At 43.4% G+C, this 22,778-nt stretch overlaps 1 protein-coding gene and 1 long non-coding RNA gene across 7 annotated transcripts in view; one reads left to right on the top strand and one right to left on the bottom strand.

Moving 5' to 3' along the window:
• Rhp (GTP-Rho-binding protein rhophilin) overlaps window positions 1-22,778 on the top strand; it is a 150,463-nt gene that overhangs the window by 78,751 nt on the left and 48,934 nt on the right. Inside the window, exon 1 of one of the 6 annotated variants that reach the window (XM_022789253.2) lies at window positions 5,607-6,063. The exons of 4 other annotated variants lie outside the window; for them this stretch is intronic. In XM_022789253.2, the coding sequence (XP_022644988.1) occupies window positions 5,974-6,063 (90 nt within the window). In that variant the 5' untranslated portion in view covers window positions 5,607-5,973. Of the gene's footprint in view, window positions 1-5,606; window positions 6,064-6,154; window positions 6,828-22,778 lie in introns of those variants that run through there. One more of the 6 variants, XM_022789254.2, reaches the window with a different exon arrangement.
• Window positions 10,121-21,461, bottom strand: LOC111243532 (uncharacterized). The gene is made up of 4 exons (XR_015319410.1): window positions 21,320-21,461; window positions 19,806-20,945; window positions 13,183-13,379; window positions 10,121-11,145 (listed from the first exon to the last, which is right to left on the bottom strand). It is a non-coding gene; the product is annotated as an uncharacterized LOC111243532 (long non-coding RNA).

The raw sequence follows: 22,778 nt of genomic DNA, 5'->3' as shown, positions 1-22,778 counted from the left end.
ATTTGGATTCAGGTCAAAGTGCGGTTACGCGCGGGGCAGTTCCCGTGCATCGTTCATCCGGCTTGTGCCGGGCTCTACATGTATCGTTAGAATCGAGGACTGTTTCAGCTATCGACTTCTGTATAATATAATCTAAATAAATAGCCGTGCAACATTATGGTTATAGCAATGGTGTATCACTCCGCCGTTCCGCACGAACATGATCACGGGCCCATATCTAGGGAAATGTGTTGGTTCTTCCACTCATTAAACGCTATTACTGCGTCTGCAAAAATGTATTGCATCAACTTGTCCGTTGCCACATGAATACATATAGATAGATGCGCATATACGACATCATGCCAGTGGCAGAACCAACACACGACCATATCGGCGTCACCAGCCAGCCCAAATTTAACTTTATTTACAGATATACGGAAACTACATAGATACAAGCGTATCTGAGATTTACGCCCTTCCATTAGGCTGATGCCTAACACCCCCTGTTGCCGTCGCTATCGACAAAAAACAGGCGTGTAAGCGGGGATATTTTTTGTCCGCGCGTATGATAACTTTATTGCTGGGTTGAACTTCTTCTTTAGCCATTTTAGTCGGGCTGTTGTTGTATAACGGCCAATGGTAACAACGTGTTATTGTTGTCCGTTATAGCAGCAACTGTATACAATTAACGCTGCTCCGCTGCCTGTATAATGTTGTGTCTGTTGCTATTGTTGTTGCATGACACAGTTATTGTCGATAGTAGTTCTAGCAACTGGTAAAAGAGAACGATTGTTATGTCATATACACCATCTCTGCTGCTCCTGTTTCAACTGTTACAGTTGGTGCAAGACTGTGTACGGTATGTACGTTTCACGTACTTGCATACATATGATGAGGTATGTATCAGACAGTGGTAATTATGAAGGCACTCAATTATTCAGATACTCATCGTCACACGTCGTATGATTATGATGTTAGGGTCTGAATCTGCGAGAGTTCATGGCTCATGGACTAAACGCCTTTAGTGTCTATTCCAAAAGACAGAGTGCCTGATATAAATCCGGACACATTCATAGGAAATGCATAAACCCGCTATATTTTCGGTAGCGGAAGAAAACATGACTAAAACCGCGAACTCGTCATGGCAAAAGCACGGAACTGGCAGTTGCGTATTTCGAAAAAAAAACATCTGTGAGAATGCCGTATGGTAGATTTGAAAGCTGAATTGAAATCACGATTAAAGCGAGCCCTAGATAGATTGAATAAGCACCTCTATCAGACACGCCCCAGTCGGCAGGTGCGAAAAAAATAAAATTTAAATATTTGTTTTGATTTCTCAACTTATCCCTAGTACCCTGTAGCATTATTGTACGCAGGCGTGAGCGGTCGAGCACAGGGTCAGTAAAATTGTAAGCCATGCTCGGCCTAATCACAGGCCATGTGTTACCACTCGTAAATAGGGCGGTGTCGTTAATCACAGACATCCATCTGTTATCGCATTTTCGTTAATCTAGCTGTATTGGCGCTAAATAAGATACAGCTCCATAACAATAATAACATATGACGAAGCCGAGGCCGAAATAGAATTATCTGCTATCAGGGGATAGTTTAAGAGAAGATACCAGTGCTTTTATGATGCTGTAGACACGATCTTCTCGTATAATGGTCATTTAATCGAAAGACTTAATCGATAAGTTAATCATCTTACGCCCGTCTTTTTCATCGGGCTGATGGTCCAGGATTCAATATTTATTAGGATTAGTTCATCCATAAGGAAGGGCAATCGTGAATATCGCCGGTATCAACAACATATCGTTCATCTGAAGCTTGCTGTTCTTACTGGATCCGTCAGCAACATCTAAATGATGAACTCTATAATTTCCAAAGTATGAAAATAGAGCACTCTAATATAGGCAAACTAAAGGAACGTTGGTCGGATGATGATCCATAGTAACGTATGTATAGTTGTATCGCTAATGTAACGGTAGAAAAATTGAAGGCCAGCTGCGATGAAACAGTATCGCTCATTACGGTGGGCAAACAGTGAGAAAGAGCCGATTCACTGAATAAGCAATCACCGAATATAGCGTCCGTATTTAGAATGTATGAACATGAGAAATGAATAATTGACCCAACTAAAAACGGGCCCAAATAGTACCCAATCACTGACCAGAAGCGCTGAAAACCCCCTGTGAGGCGGACCAACACAACTTCTCTCGTATCGCCTATTCACTCACACAGTAAAGTATTGATCGTACTTTGCTCCAAGTAGCACCCGCTTTATCCAAGGTACATTTACCAAATATAGGAAATATATTTGATACGTTTTTTTATAGTGAAATTGCAGGCCGTGTCACATTACCTTAGTGTGAAGTCTCGCCTGTTTTTGTCTTTTCAACCACTTTCACAATGGGTAGCGGATTTTCCGACACAGTATTTAAGTATATATACAATATTAACATTTTCTCAACGCTGCTACGTTAGCCAACTTCAAAAAGGAATGCCTAAGAAAGACTAACATACGACGACACCCAATCGTCCTGTCACCGCTGGACTTCACGTTATTCTAGTTCGTCGGACAACGCTAACCGAGGTTATATTGTGACCGATTGTCATTGAAACGACGACATAATCGTCGCGGATAGTATCGTGACGGAGTTGGACTCGACAAACGGATCGACAAGCCTTGCTTACGTGTACGGTGGTAGACTGTTCCTCATTTCGATGGAAATAATTATTCCGTTTGTTTTTGTTGTACATTTGTCAATAAAAACAGGAATATGGCGCTATTGATTCAAGGAAATACATTGAACATCAATGCGCCAATCATAATTCAATCCCGCCTCTTTACAAAAACTCAAAAGTCCAGGGAAGAATTTTAGAAAACGGTACACATAGACGAAACGTCGTAAGGAAAAATTGCCTATTCAATTATTTACAATAATTACCGTAGGTAAGATGTATCGTAGCCTCGTTTGCCTTCGCATGCACATATGCGCGTTGCTGTTACAGGTGCAATTTAGGCGAACATAGAAGTACTAGTTGTTTCCAAGTGATGTAGTAAGGGCTACGTAGTTCGACGTACGCTATGCTGGATATGTATGAGATTCTTACTTTTATTAAACGTAATATTTTTCGAAATTAATCTGGCTGGTACAGGCCACTTCTAGAGAACTTCGGATAACCTATCTAAAACCTAGCCACAAGTGAATAGCCGCAAGGCTCTCTCTCTGAGTAAGCTTAGATACGAGGACTATAAGTTGTCAGCGAGAGTATTTCGGCTCAGATGGGTTTAAAAGAAGCTGCCGTATAATTCTTTCGCTAGGGCTCGAACAGATGGCGAGCGCCTTACTGGTCCTGCTAATAATGGTAGCCAGACTGGCATCTGATTCTGTCGTCGAGAAATTCCCCAAATTCTTGATGAAAGGAAAGAATACTCGAGATACTCTACTCCGCCTGATTTTTGCACTGTTTCATATGGAATTCAGATCCTGTACGAGAAAACGGCCTATTTGAGTTATACACATAGCATCATTCGCATTCAAAATTTGGCCTGCCGTTAAAGTATTCCCCTGAAGCAGTAGCAAGAATAATTTCTCAAGTTCTAGAAACGTCTTCTCTTGCTATGTCACCATTGTAAATGAATAAACCCCGTTAAGTATTGTCAATAAGGTCCGCAAGCAGGAATACAAAGTTGGCATCCCTAACGCGCGGGAGTTTTCCCCATTTGACACCCAAAAATCGAACAGGAAAAACTAAAAAACGTCTATACAATGCGCCGTCAGATCGATTTATCGAAACTGAAAATTCCACGCGATGAAACAAATCCCTGTCATATTATGTGAGTCATATACTTTCGAAAGTAGTGGGCAATTATCTTTTATCGACGTAATGCTGGATGTCCTTTTCCTATCCCTTATGCGGGTCTATGTTGTGCGAACCCCAACGTGAAAAACAGGCAAATCGTCACTTTTTTCGAGAAGTATGAACGAAAACCGTCACCGCCGGCAGGAGGCGCTGAACACATTGCCATTCGGAGGCTGTACACTTTCTAGCGATTTCTCTTTTTCTTCTATTTAGTTTATTAAGATATCTTTGTTCATTATTATTATATTTCTACTAATGTTCGAATCGGCGTCTATGCGTAATTGCGTACGGCTGAGCCCACCTTTTCAGTTTCCGTTCCAGCTTTTCTCTGCGGACATTTATTTTTTACTATATGCTGTCAACTCAGCTTGCTGACTGACCGATCGTCTGCTAGATGCGCCTGTCATATACAATTTATCTGAGTGACTTTGCTTTGAATATATTAATACTTACTAGTAGTCGTAGTGGTAGTAGTAGTAGTAATAAATATAATCATAATAGGATATAGCTTTAAGAACTTGGACAGGGCAAGTCTGCCTGCCAAAGAAACTAAGGGCATTTCAATTCAACAAGCGTTTAGTGCGGCTCTGCTAGCGGCTGGAAAAATCGGCAGCGGTTAAGGACAGGGAGTGCTAGGCAGAGTAAGTCAAGTGCCATCTGTTTCGTCGTCGTTATTATCGTCATTGTGATCTTAGAAAGCTCATTGTGCTGCGCACAGGCTAGCTGCCTATAAAGCGGATGGGGTAGGAACCAACATATTACAGCCCTGAGTTTGCCTTTTGTAATTTGCGCACCCACACACCGCCCACTTTTATACAGATAATAAAATAAAATAGAACAAAACCAAATCACCCTGTAACGTATAGTAAATTATTTGTGTCACTATACAATGTGAAAATAATACAATCACAATAGCATTAAAGTGGTCAAATCCGATGAAACAATTACGACGAAGCTGCTAAATTAGCCCTGTCTGATCTACTTCTCATGTGATCTATTTATATGCTTCCTTAGGGTTATTGTTCGATAATGATTTTAGTCAGGTTTTCCCTGTCTGAGCTATCAAGTTGACGAGTACTGACTGTGTGTTACACATGCGGTGCTAGAAGTCCGATGAAGAATGATTTCTCAATCGGTACGCGCACAATACATTGGCTTCATTCTTGCAATGCACGGCTTACAAAAGCAGTATCACTTAACAGAGCAATATGTTGCTTGCTCGAGATTGTCTACTGAAGATCCTGTCGCACTATTTGAACTATGTAAGGCGGAAGCTGAAATCAAGGATTTTTTAAAAAAGCGTTCGTGTTCCACAACGTTTCACATTTGAGCAAACAGCGGATCCCGCTAGCTAAGATCAAATAACGCTTATAGTTTTACGGCCGATAGGCATTGCTTTAGATAGCTGCAACCCCTTAGCACGTAACGAAATGTACCTACATCCTGTCTCGAATCTAGACCACCTTATGAGCCCCTAAGTTTAGTAGGCAAACACGTTGTCACTATTCCTTCACGGGGCAAATCCCACAACCTGGAATGGACCCTTCTGCCACCCCCCGATCCTCTGCGGAATGAAAGAAGAAGCAGAAAGGATAACTCCCCCACCTGAAACAGCACGCGAAGCACTCTGCTCGTTCCGATGATCTGATCAGATAAATTGTTGGTGTCTCTTTTTGGCGCCTCCTCGCCATTTCGACCCTTCCCACTTCGTTGGTTAGTGCGCGGCAGCAGAAGCAACCGGGGACTACATACAGCAGTTGATTGGTCTCTGTCTGCTGCTATAGCTGGTAGTGGCCGACTGTCGCTGCCGTAATCGTTAAGGTTGTGGTAGTTGGGGCGACCCAGGCCCGCTATCGTACCTGTTGCTTGCTACTGCGGTTGTTGGAGCGACTCCGACTGAAACTTCTGTTGCTGATCTTGTTCGATCAGACAAGGAAAAGTAAACGCTCAAAGCAGAACGATGTTGCGGCTGTCGCTACCGGCGAAGTAATCGATATCCTGTAGCTCTGTGGCTGTTTGCTGTGAGTGCAGTTACGATAATATCATATCAAAAACAGAAGGGACGACACAGGCCAAAACCTACCCAGTCCGATACCCGAAACGGGTTACAAGTAAATGTGACCGCGGATGAAATCTGTTGATGTAACATTTCGTCGAATTGTTACGTGTTCAGTATCTGTGCCCGCTATAGTTCCGCGGCGTACGACTGTTAACTACGTGAGTACCAGTGAGAAAGTAGACAGATTGTTCTATAAACTTAGCTTTCTCAAAAAAGCTCAAACTAGATTAAGTTCAATGTATATATATATATATATATATATATATATATATATATATATATATATATATATGTCGATCGAATGAGTAACGAGTTGTGAGTTCGTTCGAACGAGAGAAAAACGGGGACGAAGTCTAGTGACAATAGCTATTAGTTGAAAGATTGTGGTCCTATAGTAGCTATGGTTAGGAGAGCTCAGTAATACTACTCGAGTGCACCCTGCCGCATGGAAAGTCAGAAGACTACCTATTTCTGAGTTGAGTCGTACCGTAATTTATCGATCGTGGTTCTAGCTTTCGTAGCTACTGTTGTGCTGTGCGACATCGGCTGATTAATAGTTAACTATCCTCGTGGAGGACGCCGCCATTAGGCTAAATAGGATCTGTCCTCCCTCCCATCGCTTGTGTCTCCTCCTCAAGTGTATGGCTATAGCATTGGATCATCTGTCGCTACCTGCAGCTAGTTGCTAGTTAACTTTCGTGCGGATTTCATACGGCGTCCCCATGAGTATTTCAAGCGGGAAGTGGTGACACTTTCGTTCTAATTATAGCCAGTGAAGATACATTAGCTACAGGTGTTTACTGTGTTTGCCACACGAGCACTTCTACGAAACATCCTAGGAATAATGAAGACCCTACCGATCGTGGATATATTGCGCCTTGCATTGGACGACAGCGCAGAACCAGACTACGACGTCTGCGACGTGAGTACCTACTATTTGGCCTAGTTCACTAGAAAAAAACCATCAGCAGAGGTGACCCTCACAACAACTTGTTGGACTAAATCTGTTAATCTACGCACAGACAACGGCGGCACCGCACCTGTAGGTACCTGGGTTTGTTTTTCAAGACGATTACTCTGATGATATGCTGACACAACTGTAGAAGACGGTGACTGCTTGTTTTGGTAAAAATTATAGCGCCAAAACGTTTTCCTTCATGATATTTGAGGATCAGAAGAACTACTTATATTGCACGATACGAAAAAAACTTCTTTCCTTTTTCTTTTGTCGGTTCTATCTTCATTTTGTGGTTCGAGATTACCATTATATTGTTTGCGTTGTTCCAGCCGTGATTATGATTATCTTTTTACTTCGAAGCCTTTGCTTGAATCATAATAGTTATTCGGCCGGCTGATAAACGTGATCGTATGTTCAGGTACACATTTACTTTTGGCGTTTAACGCGCATAACATTAAAGAGCTAACCAGCCGGTCAAAACAGTTGCTTAAAACAACAGGCTTTACAGTTCTGTGCTCGTGTCCGCAGCTGTAGAACATATATAAAGTGGCGTACGGGGATGTATCCTTGTTTTTAAGTAGGCTCATTCGACGCTGTTCAGAGTGACAGACCTGATTCACCACCTCTGCTCTATTATAGATGACAGTAAGGCTCACTGGCTACCTGGTTGTTTGGGTCTCTCAGCCTTTAATGTGTTCCGACGATTTCCCGATTGAGCTCGACTTGTAGGTGCTGTTATTGTAGGCCGATTCTCGCATGCTGTGACCTTCCTGTGGATCCTGTATTTGTTGTCGTCATTGTTGCCTGATGTCGGATGTCAATGATGTGTTCTTGCCTGGCCACTTATCACGGATGGTGATTTTACGATCGTATGGAGGCGACGGCAGCCGCACACCCACTGACGCTACTCGACACGCACATGAACACTCGTGGGAACGCAGTTCCAATCGATGGGCTCGAATGTTATCCAAAGGAACTTAAAGATCCAGGAGTGAGCCTCTTCGCTTACTTCTTGACTACGATTAGCATCACCTCTAGAGGATTATGATGGCTTCCCGGAATATGCTAGGTTAGACCTACAGCGGAAACAGGATGGTCAACATGTGTAGTTCTAACTAGAATATTTACGGGTGTGTAAGAGCACAAGGTACTACGAGCACTATAAAGAACCAAGGCGTTGATGAAAAAATAACCTTTTGAAAACAGACAACAAAGAGAGAAATACATTTTCAATAGATGAAAATCATGAGGAAACAAATAGAAATGAGGAGTAAATCAGGTAACACTAGAAACAATATGTCAGTGTCATCTATAAGGCACGTGACTGTCGCTTGCAACCATCGAGCGTGCAAGATATATCAAATCCTGCGATAGCGCAACGTGTAACAGCTAAAGTGTTTACCTCATACACGACTACTAAAAACCGTGTGGTAGTCTCAGGGTCAAAAAGCTTTATGTCTAGTTTTATTGGTGCGGGCGGCCAACAGCTATCGATTGTATTTCGGCAAAAGAAAAATTGTCTGTGTTTCCGACGACCCGTTGAAATCGGCAGCTAGCAGCATGTGGGCCTGCGGCATTGGCGAGCCTAGTAGTACGAGTATTTGTAAAACCCCACCAATAAGAGCGAGCTTCGTCTACAATAGATGGTTCGAGTTTCACGTCCGCTATAGCCGGTAGACCTTCCAACACGAACGGAGTGCGTTTAAGTCCGGATTCGAACCCGGACCACCACGTGTCCGTTAAGTTTAGTAGACAAGCACGTTACCCACGGGGATGATCGAGTTTCGTCGGGACTATATTAGCTGCCAAAACACTTGGCAGGACTTAGACGACACGCAACTCTGTTCCCTGCAGTGACTGTTGGCCATTGGCTGCCACATGTAAAAGGTCCTCGTGAAGCAGTGGCATCTATGCTATAGTCACACGGGTAGTGGTTGTCTGTCCGTGTGATATGTGTTACGATTATTGCTATGATAACATCTACCTCGAGAAAAAGAAGCCTTCGCGTTTATAACGATATAAAGTTTTTCGTACGTTCACCACCTTTACTCTTACACCTCAAATAATGATGGTATTACGTTTCGATTGTTGGAGGTCAATTGTTATAAAAAAAAAACCTGGAAGTTACTACAAATCCTCATCTCCTGAACGCTTGCCGCTTTGGTTGAATCTCTGTTATGTACTTATCTGCGGCCACTTAAGTATTTGTATATTTTGTACGTTCTCGCGCTACTTACAGCCTTTTGCTTATAATTAAAATAACCGTAAACGTCTGTTTTTTATCTTTTGCTGCTTTGACCGCTGATTGTCATTTACCTTTGTGTATGCTTATACCATCACTGAGAGTCGTAAACGCTTTCGCTGCTCTTTATGTTAAACATTTAATAACTTTTTTTACGAGAAAATTTGACGACACTACTAGAGTAGGAAATAGAAAAGGGTAATTATTGATGTAACGCAATACGGAGCTAGAACAAGCTTCAGACGGACATGTCTGTTTCAAATAGTTCTTATCGTCTCTCGCCCGACTAACGTTCCCATGATGATGACGAGAAAAATTCTATTCAAAGTTATAACCGTAATGCTTCAGAGGTAATCATTTCTAATACATTGCTAAGAATGGATGGGTAGATGACGGGAGACTACGTTCACACTTTTTATTACATATTCTTTAGATTAAAACTTGTCTCAGCAAAGAAAACGGACAGATTTTAGCGTTCCTATGACGACGGGATCGAGGCAGATTCGAACAAACACAAAGACGTGGACAAGCAAAAACACAAAGGTATACATCTACAAAAGTATCATTAACGGCAATTCTATAGAATTAAGAGGAGAGAAAGAGGAGGGAAGAGACCAATGTAGATTGACGCCACCGCATTCGATTCTACCAGCTATTGGTATGAGCATCGCCAAAATTATAAGCACCATCTCCCTGGCGATTCTGTTTGCGATTAGACAAACTGGGGTCCGCCTGGTATAATAAAACTGTATCTTGTTAGGTGCGACAGCCAAAACCAGCTCTGACGTTTTGTTGCTGACGCCAGCGACTCAAACGTTCGTCGTCTATGGTAAAGATCGGCAATTTTTTGACCGCAGGGCATGAGTAATACTCGTGTACACATGCGATAGTACAGCGATGATGACATAGATGTTGTTGGGCAGAAATGACAAAATATCACCGAAATATTGAGAAGATGCGAGACAAACATTGAAAACAGAAAATACATGATAATGGCGGCTAGCTATATTATACTATAGTATTTATTTATTATCACAAGGAGAAAAAGCGTTTGGAATGGAAAACATGACCTTTTTTATATAATATTTTTATGCACTGAGCAAGACGACCTTTCTAGGCAATCGCTGCGAACAGATTATCGTCTTAAGAACCGCCGGTAAAATAATCAATATGATGATGGCTTATCCTTTTCGAACCGATCTATCTTGAGGGTTTACTAGTAGACCTTTAAATAAACACAAAAGTTAGAGCGTTTTTCTTTGTTTTTTTTTTATACCGTACACATTTTTGTTCGGTGATTGGAATTGCATACTGCTACGGTTCGGTTCACTAAATGAAGCAGTTAAATCGATCAGATATTGAAATCGGTGTATTTTCCCTTCTCATTAACGTACGATATTAGAATTGGTATTGTATCACACTGCAGCGGTTAACGTTCAATATCTAAAATTATCGATAGGCATAGTTATACATCATTTTGTTTGTTTGTTTTTCTGTGTGTGTCTGACCTGCGAACCGTGCGTCTGGCATTGACTCTGAAGGCAGAGTATTCCACGTGCGTGCGTACATATTCGACCTTGTAGAATACACGAACAATTCAGCACGGCCAGATGTCAGCAGATCGAAACAGGCCGCGTCATGTTATTGTCGCATAGTGATGCAGTCGCTGCCACCATGATAATTGGATCGATTAAATATATCCTGCTACTAGAAATATACACGATCACTGTTACCGCGTGAACAAAGAAATAGGTACTGCAGCCTGCGGTATATAAACCTTGGCGTGGCGTGCAAAATTAGCTGAGTCAGTTGCGATGAGTGTTTAAACGTCTGCGTAGTTGGTCGATTTCTATGGAAAAACAGTCATGATCAAGTCATTTGGATTCGGCTGTGAATTAATGACGGGCTTGCTGCAATGCGGACTTGATGGCTAGCCAGCTCGTGCACGACCACATATCTTTGTTGGTGCACGCGTACGGTACACATGTAATGAGTATTTATGGAGCTCACTGGTCGACGCTCGGTGTGTCGTTGAAGGGCCTGCAAATGCCGAACGTCTATCGTAAGAGGATGGATGTAAGAAGGATACAAAAGTTGAGACGATGCATAATTGTCTGTCTTTGAGCCTGCTTTTCTTTGATCTAATTCTCTCTCTTTCTACATATGCGACGAGCACGAAAACGAAAAAGGGCAAATGATAAAATGAAATTATTAAAATCTGCACGAACGGTTGCCACTTGTTACACTTGATCCGGACAATTATAACAATTGGTTTGGGGACCACGCACGAGCAGCAGTTGAGTCTGGAGGCGGACCTTCGAATAAGAGCAGCCATCATTGCACGCATGGATTGTGAAACGTTATTACGGGTGATAAAATTATCAGATGCTATTCAGATTGGTGTCAGCCTTATTATTCAGCACGACCGCGAAGTGTGCATATATCTTGATAGAAAATGGATACGATAAATATGAACAGATATTCGCAAATGGCCGGTACGGCTGCATCAGACAGCTTCGGAGTTTAAGTACCGACACCGAAGTTCTATCAGTAGCAGTCATGGAAGTACATACATCGAAGAAAAAGAGGCGGGGATTCTTTGCAACAACGCCTTTGCCGCCTGGGGCTCACCAGAGACGCATATTGGACTGTGGCCGCCTGCATGAATACTATTGTACATTAGACACGATCGTGTATCTAGATTTATATACCAGGAGCATTTTGGTCTTAGAATGACGACGATATGCGTCTAATTACATATGGGGGAAGGGGTGGGGTATCAATGTCCAAATTAATAACTGTGAATTAATAATTCGTAGAGTTGCTTAACGGAAAAAACACCTAGCGGGTATCAGAAGTTGAAGTAGCTAGGTAACCGTTTAATGTTAAGGACAGATATGCAGCGATGTACTTCGTAGCTCTATTATGATGTAAACAAAAAGCAACAAATAATGCTCGCCATTTCTTTTTTCCGCTGTACTTTACCACCTACGCGTGTTAGAATCTAAGTTTTCGTTAAAAATATGTACCACTTTATTCTAGAAAGGAATGGAAATCATTCGACAGTCACCTATGGTATTTTCAAAGCTGGACCCTGAAGCTATTGTTGCCGCCGCTCGTTAATCGGTTTTTTTTTTTTACTTAGGTTTTTTACATGACAGACGGCGCAACGGGTTAGGTTTCTGTTTCGGCCTGTTGTCCTAAGCTCTTGTTTTCTCCCATTGTTTACCTATTGGTAAGTATATGTATGGCTACAGGGGATTCCGTTCTGGGCGTTAGTTACTTCGGGTTAGTTTGCTTGCCTCTTCATCAGTGGCCTTCAGATGTAAATGAGGGGAAGATTCCTTGTCCTAGTCATTTTTCTTAATTTTTTCTGCCGTCTCAAATTTGAATTGCAAATCAATTTCGATCGCGACGCGAACAGATGCTAAGAGGAGTCGACAAATCAAACGCTGCGTAGACAGGATGCCATGCACCCGTCATGAATCTTGTGCGTAGATGCGCATATGCACTTGCGCTCTGTCTACAGCAACGCCATTCATACTGAACGAGAAGGTGCTCCGAAGGAGAAAAACAACCAATAAATATAGACGACTCTTTCGGATTTAATGATAAACCTTGGACGACTGTCCAGTAAGGAAACAGAGCGGTAAACGTGGAAGAGGTTAAGGTATAGATTAAGATCAGGTATATATTGAGCAGTAACTATGGGTCGAAATATAGAATATTGGCCTGATCATAGGTATCCTTTACTTGATATTTTTATTTGTATGGTTTTCGCTTTTTTCGTTTAAGAGAGAAAGAGAGAGGAGCGTCAGCGATGGTTTACGTAAATTACAGCTTACTGAGAGCAATTTTCGCTATAGCTGTTGCTGCTGATATCGGTTAGAGCTAGAACCTAGGTTGCGGGGCCACTATAATTAGTGTGAAAGGTTTGAGTCATCAATACCACGAAACATGTGGGATCGAATGTGTGGCAGTCTTTAAAGTACTTGACGCTGTTGATAGAACGAAAAGGGTGCGAACGTGTAAGGAGTAGGCGAACGACGAAATAGAACAAACTGTGCCAGTACTTACTGATGTGTGCCTATCAAATATTGTCACCGCCATGTTCAGCGTAGCCATTGAAACTCATCTTCGTAGCCCGGTTGAGGGAACGGCAACTTCTGATATTCTTCGAGGAAATGCCACCTCACTGACGAGGTGAGATGGCTTGATTGCTATACAGGCAGATCTTTAGGACGATAACTAAACATTTATGAAGAGAGCAATGGCTGGAATAGAAAACCAGCCGTTAGTTGGAACGTCTCAAAGATATTTATTTAAAGGCAGACATTAGAGACGCTCCTGTCTCTGCAGCTCGCCGCTGCTTTATATATATATATATATACACACCAATATATATAACAATAATTACGACTCATCAGTCAGCTGTCAAAAACATGTTACGGAGATATAATACGAAAGACTTGTTACTTGAAAATATAGCAGGCAGTGAGCGAGCACGAAAGGCATCAGTAGCTACCTGCTTGTCGTAGTTCTCATAGCTGAACGTCTATTTTTATTAATCGTGCACTCCTGAATGGGGTGTGACGAGCCGTGCGATGAGTTACAAAGAGTAAGAAAGGAAGACGATAAGGAGGGCAAGCAATACGACCAAAGGACGAATCGAGAGTTAAATCAGCTGTTTCAGCCAATTACTTAGTGCATAGTGGTAATACAGCTTCTATTAAAATGCTCTTCCTGAAGGAACAAAAAGTCAGTGCACCCTACAGTGGAAGATACCGCCATAGTAGGACCCCGTTTGTGCTGAATAATGTTATTTAACTAAGTTAATGGTCGATGAAGAAAACACTTGGTTAGTAATAATCTCTTTTCGCACCCTTTCCCGACGAGACAGTCTTAAAGCCACATCAAAGTTGACAGGAGAAACTGGAGCGTCATATGACTAGGCGACGAACGCAGATCGGCGTTCGCCAATCGCGAACCATACAACACGTCTTCCTGGTCTTTCGCTATCTTTTCTTGTTCAATTTGCCACGATTTTGACAACAACAAAACTACTACAAAAACACGACAAGTATTCGAAATTCATCTAGGCATGACGCGCTGATGTCTGTGGCAGGCGTATACAAGACGAAGCTGTGATGCATCGCATCAGGGTGCCATTGTAGAACTGTCGCCGCTGAGAAGGCCCATACATAGCAAGCGTCGACGAAATCATTAGCAAGTATCAGCTATCTGCACTACAATACAACTGCTACTCAATGATGAGAAGTAAACGAAAAATCATCAAGTAGAAAGAAATGGAAAAAAAATCGGTGAAAATATGAGGATTTTGTTGTCGTTGTTGCCCTTCGGATCGTAGATATTGGTGAGGAACGGCAGCGGTTGCCCCTCCTGCGCGTTATCAAGCTAGGTCCGATGAACGCAAGCAGATCAATTGAGCCGTTAAAATGGCATCGCCATTGACGTTAACAATACCAGCCACCGCAGTAACAACAACTATAAAAACACCGATTGGCAGCACCGTTGGCTATGTAAAACGATTCAATCGCACCATGGAAAGAGGTGTTTGTATCGTGAAACATCGACTAGCGGACCTACTTGAGCAGGCTATTTGATTAACACAAGCAAATTATGATAGTTACAGCGCTACACTACTCCCTCTTCCCGGTTTACCACTCGCCAGCTAACGGTGGTAGCAGCAGCAGCAGCAGCAGCAGCAGCAGCAGCAGCAGCAGCAGCAGCAGCAGCAGCAGCAGCAGCAGCAGCAGCAGCAGCAGCAGCAGCAGCAGCAGCAGCAGCAGCAGCAGCAGCAGCAGCAGCAGCAGCAGCAGCAGCAGCAGCAGCAGCAGCAGCAGCAGCAGCAGCAGCAGCAGCAGGAAACGCAAGGGTAAAAGAACAAATGTCGATTGTACAAACAAAGACGTACGAAGCATTTCATGCAAGCATGTGCCTTTGATCTGCATGTCCTGGCGTAGATTCTTGATGATATTAGAAGGCTGGGGGAATGAATATCGTTCGCTTTTCTCGTTCAGCTGGGGTAAAGGGCTGCGGTGTAGAGACCAGGGAATAGTCATTGTCTGCGTTCTGGCGGAAAGGCACAGAGCAATGCCCCAGAAGCGATCGTGACAACTGTGGCAGTGACGAACGAAACGGTGAAAGATCCGGTGTTGCCGATTCGCAGGAAGCAGTTGTCGATCGCTTGTAGCGTAATAATCATTTAATGGCCCTATCTTTCGTTTTTGGATGGGAGAATTGAAGACAGAAAGTAGAAAAATCCACATTGCCCTTTGTTCCCTGGGCGGCCCACTCATCTGTCCTATACCTTGCTGTTCAAACGAAGATTAAAATTGTTTGTTTGCAACATGATCGATACTTGTATTCTGTAGTATGTAGATAGATGCGCAATGTAGAGATAGAAAAAAAGTGATTGATCTCAAAAAACGCCATTAGCAATTAAACAAAAAACAATCCAGGGACTTGGTTTCGTTCCTTTGTGTTGTTATATTGTAGTGAAAGTAACGATAATGCGGAAATTTCATTTTTTCTATTATTATTATTATTATTATTAGGTGGCATAAAAATCATAACACATGCCACTTTCTGAGAAAGAAAGAGAGAGAGAGAGAGAGAGAGAAAAAGAAAAAGTGAAAATGAAAAAAGCGACTGCTACAAATCAGTTTAGGCGGAAGTGGCATCGAGATGTGATTGAACTTTATCTTTATGCCTAATGGAGCTATTGCTTAGTAGGTACTGGACATGACGATTCCTGTTATGGGGGGACCCAAAGCGATTGTGTTTTTTTTTTCGAGAACAATTTCTTTTTTTTTTTATAAACAACTCCATACGGACTCTTAATTCCTTCTTGGTCTTCATTTGTGTCGATTTCCGTATTCAGAACAATTTCGTAATCGGCATGATATGCGCTTAGCATATATATAAGGCTTACAAGAACTACCGCCTATCAAAGCGAAGTTAGTAAAAGTTATGAGTTAGGAGAGCAGCGGAAACGGTGATACCGCAATAACAAAATTCAGTTCAGTATGAACCTAGACGTGGGATAGGTACGTAATAAACGGAATCCTTCAAAACCATTATACTCATGCAGCAATGGAGCGGTAACCCCCCAACGGCTAATCACACAGTAGAAGCAGCACGCAAAAAGCAGGATGCCATGTTCATTTCGCACTTGAGATATGCTTGTATGGAGTAGAAGTGGCGGGAGCCAATGAGCTCCGCCCCGTTTGTGAAACTCGTCTTGCTTGATATTTTTGAAGGCCAGTCGCTGGACCTTTTTCGTGCTTGATTCTTTTGTCAGTTGTAGCCCGTTGCTACTAGAAGCACTATGACATAGTAGTACAAAGCGGAAACGTCTCTGCGACTCACGATAGCACTTATCTTGCTTGACTGTCGCCTCCAGTGGTCAAGCGAGACTTCAGTGTTTCGACCGTTTTTATCCAACTTGTTCAAATATTCTGCCGAGTTGTGGCGAACTTCTGGTCACCATACAATCTCATTTTTCTTTTGCTGCATTATTGTTGCGCCTCCATGGCGGCAGAAAACTGGCATTCATTCGTTGAATACTATGTTCAGTTACTGCCTCTAGGTCGCTAGTGCGAGTGAATAGAAGCTCAGAGGAATAGGTCGGTTGGCTCATCCCTTCGATTTGCCTATATGACAGTACGGGCTGTCCTGCACAGGCTCAACAGGCATGTGTGCCGTAATGCCGAACGTGTCGATACAGGAATTACCATATCTATTTTAGTCACCATCTCGATTCACCGACAAACTCCTGGTTTTGTATTTCTCCACCTACAGACCATAGAAGCTAAACGAAAAGCTTCCGATTGTTTTTGACTTTAAGCTAGAGCCACGGCATAGATAACGCTATCATCCCTTTACTTTTCACTTAGTCTCGCCAAGTGTCCCATTTTTCGCGCTTTTAAAAGATGTAGCCGACATGCTGGAATGTATGAGTAAGTCTGAACGCGGTCAACAGTTATGACCATTGAAAGCGCCGTTTAGTATTATGTAATTTTATGCTGTTAAAGGGGCGGGTCCCTTTCGTACTACTTACTCTGCTATCGTCAAGCTAGATAGGGTCAATGGAACGGCGGAAAATGCAACGGTATGGTACGAACTGTGTGTTAACAAATTGTCGAATTTACGACAGATATATATATATATATATATATATATATATATATATATATATATGGTACATATTAGATATATGCGATATCTGGGAGCCCCAGAAATGCAATCGAATCTTTTTCGGTCCAAAGCAACAATTTGCAGCTGAGTGGGTAGTAGCAAGAGCGGCAGTGTAACTGAATAGGATACATGACGATAGCGTTATTGTACATAGCAACATCGTTGTCTCTGTATTTGTACTACTAACATAAGTCATTACCATTCACAGCATCACGACGAGCACCGTCAATTCCGCGCGGAGTGTGGCTCTAGACATGAATATACGTTGAGCTACGTATATGCATATATATATTTATATGTCTATCTGCAAGCTAGAAACCCTCCTGGTCGCTGGCTGGGCCAGCCATCCAAGCAACCCACAAGCAGCGGATCACTATCTTGTTATGGCGTTATCAGCTTAAGAAATTTCGGAACAGACAAAGGTTGGAAAACAGATGTCTATGATAACAAAAATATATATCAAAACTGGGTTTTGTGCCGGCTATATAGAAAGGCGGTAGTCCTCGTCATGTGGTGATGGCATAGTTACACTTTTCCCATCATCACCAACATCAATATTACCATTACCAATACTATTTACATCTATAGCATATATAGAATGTAATGCGCAAATCACAGAAGCAGTTTTACGTAACTATCCTCTGATGTACGCGCAATTACGTGCGGCACGTTCCGCAAGCGATCGCTTCTGGGCCTTCTTTGCGTGTGCCCCTGTCTGATGTACATGTCTGTGCGCGTGTATTTGGGTGTCCCATACGTGCGTGCCTAGTCCGTATTGATATGACGATAGAACCGAAATGGCGAAACGAATAATGAGGTTTCGGGGTTGTTGCGGTTATTGCCATACGTGATTGTCAGCTTCGTGGGGGTTTAGTCAGTTGGCGGCAACTATTTAACAAATACGCAAGAATGGAGCAGCTGGAGCAGATGCCGAGGAAGGAATTGGAAAGGATCAACAAGATGATGGTTAGAAATTCCTTTTTTCTTTTTCCTTGACGAAGAAAGGCAATTTTCTCGGTCGTCGTTTTACCGCTGGAGCTGTAGCTTCCCTCGCTATCTTTGTAATTTTTTTTGCTTCTTTGATGGTTCCGCCGTTGTTGCAGTCCCGCAACTCGATAAATTTGATAGTATCGTATTGCCATCACGGGCGCTCCCGCGTTTTTTTGGACGATAAACGATATCTGCCGTTTCGCCTTCTATGCCTCGGCATGCAGGCGGAATCGAGGCGTTTACGCTGAATTTCTGTCGTCGCCATGTCGCAGGGTCGACGGGACTTAGTTGCTGCGTAGCGATACAGAGGTGACACCGGCGCAATGGTTGGCTTCATTTGAATTGTGACCGCTCCTATTATTGTTAGATTTGCAGACATGCCGAAGTCGGCGAAAATCTGAGAGTCATCCCGGTTGCAGTTGTTATGCAGAACGGCAAAAACAATCATTGTTTAGAAGCCTTGCTCATAGCAAGGTTCTTGTGAACGCTGTTACAAGCAGGAGAAACCGAGACAGCTAACCTTAGGCTCAGCTCGTGGACTACCTAGGGATATTGGGAACTTTCCATATAGTATAATATAGGTATATGGATGGTGGTAAATTGGACTGCAGAAGTGCACGTCTCGAAAAATAATTGCGTATTTTTTTATTTTGTGCGCGTTTACGCGTTAGCTCAATACGGCTTAATTGTGTAGTATGCTGTGCTCCGTCGTCCGTATGCATCGATGCCTTTGGACACCGGCAGTGCATGATCTACTAGAGTTCGTACAATTTTCTCTTTAATTAATCTTTTTTTTGTTATGTTGCCTTCTTTTCGTCTTTTTTCTTAGTGCAACGCTGTGCGCTCCCCTGCGACACCTTTTTGTCACCTCCTTTGATGGTTGTTGTCTTTCCGCGAACTCATGTCGCTAACTCTGGTGCCCAGTAACCGCAACTGCGAAGAAATTACTGGGAAAAAAGCAACGGCTCGCGGCCTTTGAATGGCGTTTAGACAATGAACGGCCATCTTCGGAAACGATGTAACGGCCGTCGAGGCAGTGCCGCAGAAAATTGAGAAGCACGACTTCGGTAGTCAGAAAATTGACCAGCGTTTTCCGCGGCCGTTTTGATGACGATGAAACCTCGGCTACAACGTTGCGGGGAGTCCTGGGGTATCGACTTCGCGTGTCTATCTCAACACAACCCTAGCACAGCACAGAAAACGAGGCTTGGACGGTACGCTGAACAATGACAAAACCTGTGGTCGGTTATGTCGCGTCACGACGCAACAGTCGCAAACGATTAATATTGTTATTTTGAAAGCTAACAGCCCGACGTCGGGCAGCGGGCTAAACGATTGTGGATGGAACTTGTTGTTGCATTTACTTCGTCCAGTTATCGATAATCATATAGATATGAGCATTTATAGGCATCGAAGTGATACCGCGGACGGCAAGCATTGTCTGTGAGCGTAATCAATTCAGTATTGATGTCCGATGAACAGGCACTTACCAGGTGCGATCGAGCTGATTGAGTTCATTCAAATGAAACTTTATATGACGACTAACTCTGTTGCTGTTGCTGCTGCTGCTGTCCTTGAGGAGTCCAGACGCCTGAGATCTGCTTTATGTGTGATCATCGCTATATAGGACACGACACTGAAGGAGTTGCTGGGTCACGACCTTATAATCAGGTTACGGCACCGTTATATCTACTCAAACTGGTTGCCACAGTAGAGGTGGTGATTATGGCGTCGATGATAACGATTTTGGAGAATATTATCGATGGTGTTCTTGTCACTCAGCTACTACTGCCCCCTGTTCATGGTTGAACGAAACGAGTATACGTAAGCGGGCTTGTATTACTGGTGTTGTGGACGGAATTCTCGCACAGTCGGTCTCGCCTACTAATATAATGCTGCCACATACCAAGTACCTCTGTTTTTATTTACTACTACTAGCCAACGCAATGATATGTAACGTAATGTTATGGTACCCGGTGGTGGGGAACAAACAATAAAATGTCCGACGTTGTATCTGCTATATTTCTAGCGCCAAACACACCTGTTGGCTATAGTAAAACTGAAATCCCCGACGCTATACTCGCGCATGGATATCGTGTTTAAAATAACATCTCTATATAAACATGTTAATATCATTCGCCGTTTCTGGTCGATGAATAATAATAACTCGATTGACTAGAGTGAAAATCATCAAAGCGCTGCTTTGCTGATTACCCCAGTTTCACTTCTTTTTTTTTTTTTGCCGCTGGCAGACGTTTAACGTCCGTCAAATATAACTCGGCGCATCAACATTGTCACTGTCTCTACGTGCAGACGAATATAATTACACACTATCGTTTACATAAGTTTTATTTGCTTTATCTCCGTATATTCAATAGCTGCTAGCGAGGCAACAGTCTTCCAGTGGTCACGCGACGAAATCAGGGGTTGCGAAGGTGGACAGACGACGAGCAAATCGAACAGCTTCATTCTTCAATAACGGCTATTGTCGAATAGGTTGAGGCGTTGCTAGGCATAACGACGGCTGCCAATGGTGGTCATTTGTCGTCTTCTTACTATCCCCTCTGTTTGCGGCTGCTCTGTGCGTGCGGCATGCTAATGCCGACGATGACTTCTATGGGCCGCCGTAGCTGTAAAGCGGACAAGGATTTACGATAAAGTGGCGATAATGGCCGGCGGCACCAGGTATATGCTTCCCGTACGCAGTCCACTCGTCGATATATCTAGCGTAGTGTTTTTGTTACTGTTAAAATTGGCAAGATCGAGCTAAACCTACGAATTATCATATTCAGATATTCTATGTATCAGTCAATGCAAATTATAAAGACAGGAACAAGCTGGTATGGCTTGTAATAGACATTAGGTTAAACAAGAACGTTTGAGACGCAAATGAGCATGCAGTAACTACAATGGCAGTTCTCTGATTGGAACAGCGACTGGATAAAATATTTGTAAAAAAAGCTAAACTGTTTTAACATTGGTACACACAAATCAGTACCCTTACCCGTATTTAGCTATCATCCAGTTGTTACCTGACACGTATAGAAACGTAAACCAGTCACGTTGAAGGTCAGTAAGTAATACGTTATGTCCATCGATTTGTACAATATTAATACACATACGGCAGCTGTGGTATCCGAATGTACTGCTCAGTGGGAGTTGGCCATTCGCTGGTCAGCTCCTTATATCTAGCGTGCCTGACTACGAAACTCGCCGTTTTTTTTGGCATCACTTTTCGAAGTCCAGTTATATTCCTCTGGTCGCAGCTCTTCCCGACATCCGTCAGCCGCTTCCCCTTGCCTCGTTGGCATTTACGATGACTGAAAGGCTTATATATATGGGAGACGCAAGCATGTACACACCCATGTCTGCGATTCTGCAGGCAGGAAGAGCTGCTGATCGCGGCAGCGGCGGCGTAGGGATAGAAGCAACCTACAGAACTGCTAGGCTTCATAGTTGTTAATTGCTCGAACGCCGACGTTTATAAGTCTTTTCTGCATTGCCAATGAAAGCGCACGTTTAATCGTTGTTGTTGCCTTCTTAGCCGATATGACTGTCGCAGTTTCTGTTGCCATGGCTGGCGTTTTCTTTTTCTCAGGCTGTGCTAGCGGCGCCGAACTGTCGGGGCTTGGACGCGCGTCCCCGGTGCTAACGTCGGTGGTAGCACCAGCTACGGCGTACGATAGTTCAATCGTTGCTTCGCAGGGAAGGCGCGGGACCAACACTGCGGGACGCCACTGATAGTTGTGGTAATAGCGTGCTAGAAGTAATGGCGGTGATGGCCGAAACGAAGACGCCGCCGCTGCCACTTATACGTAGCTGCTCGCCAAGCACCGTGGAGCTGGGGCTAGGACAGAGGCTGAAAGGCATCCAGACGAAGATCTCTGACTCCATATGGTCGGAGATCTTATCCACACAGTAAACCGTGAATGCAGCGGCCACCACTATGGCGATGATTACAACGGCGCTCCGATGCGATGACGCCAGCCATGACGAAAGGCGAAGGCAAAAACGTCGATGCCGACCAACGAAAACGAAACGAAAGCAGACCATTGTTGCTATCGTCGCTACGTGAACGGTGAAAGCGATTAGACGAATGGTGGGAGAACCGAAAAAAGCTGAATCAAACACGATGGACGTTCGCCAGAATCGACGACGGAAGTCAGCAAAGGCTGGTAAGGAAGAGGAACTCTGGAAAATCAATAGTGGCAACGGCTGCAGTAAAAGCAGAAAAAGCTCAATACAACGGAACACAGACACCAGGCCTAAAGACGACGGCCAGCCTGAGCGTCAAGAATCGTCGTCGGCGATGAAAAACACGGATACGTACAGGCGGACGCTGCGGCACCGATAGAAGCAATTGCAAAAAAAAAGACTAAGTAGAAGAGTCAAAAAGGCAGGCGTCGTATAGCGCCGCTGCAACGGGTTGCAGTGGTGCCGTGTGGATGCTGCAGTCTTGGTGC

Source organism: Varroa destructor, unplaced genomic scaffold, assembly GCF_002443255.2.
Source record: "Varroa destructor unplaced genomic scaffold, Vdes_3.0 BEIS01000001.1, whole genome shotgun sequence".
In the NCBI taxonomy this organism is placed as follows: Eukaryota; Metazoa; Arthropoda; class Arachnida; order Mesostigmata; family Varroidae; genus Varroa; species Varroa destructor.
This window is presented reverse-complemented; position numbering and strand designations above follow the sequence as displayed.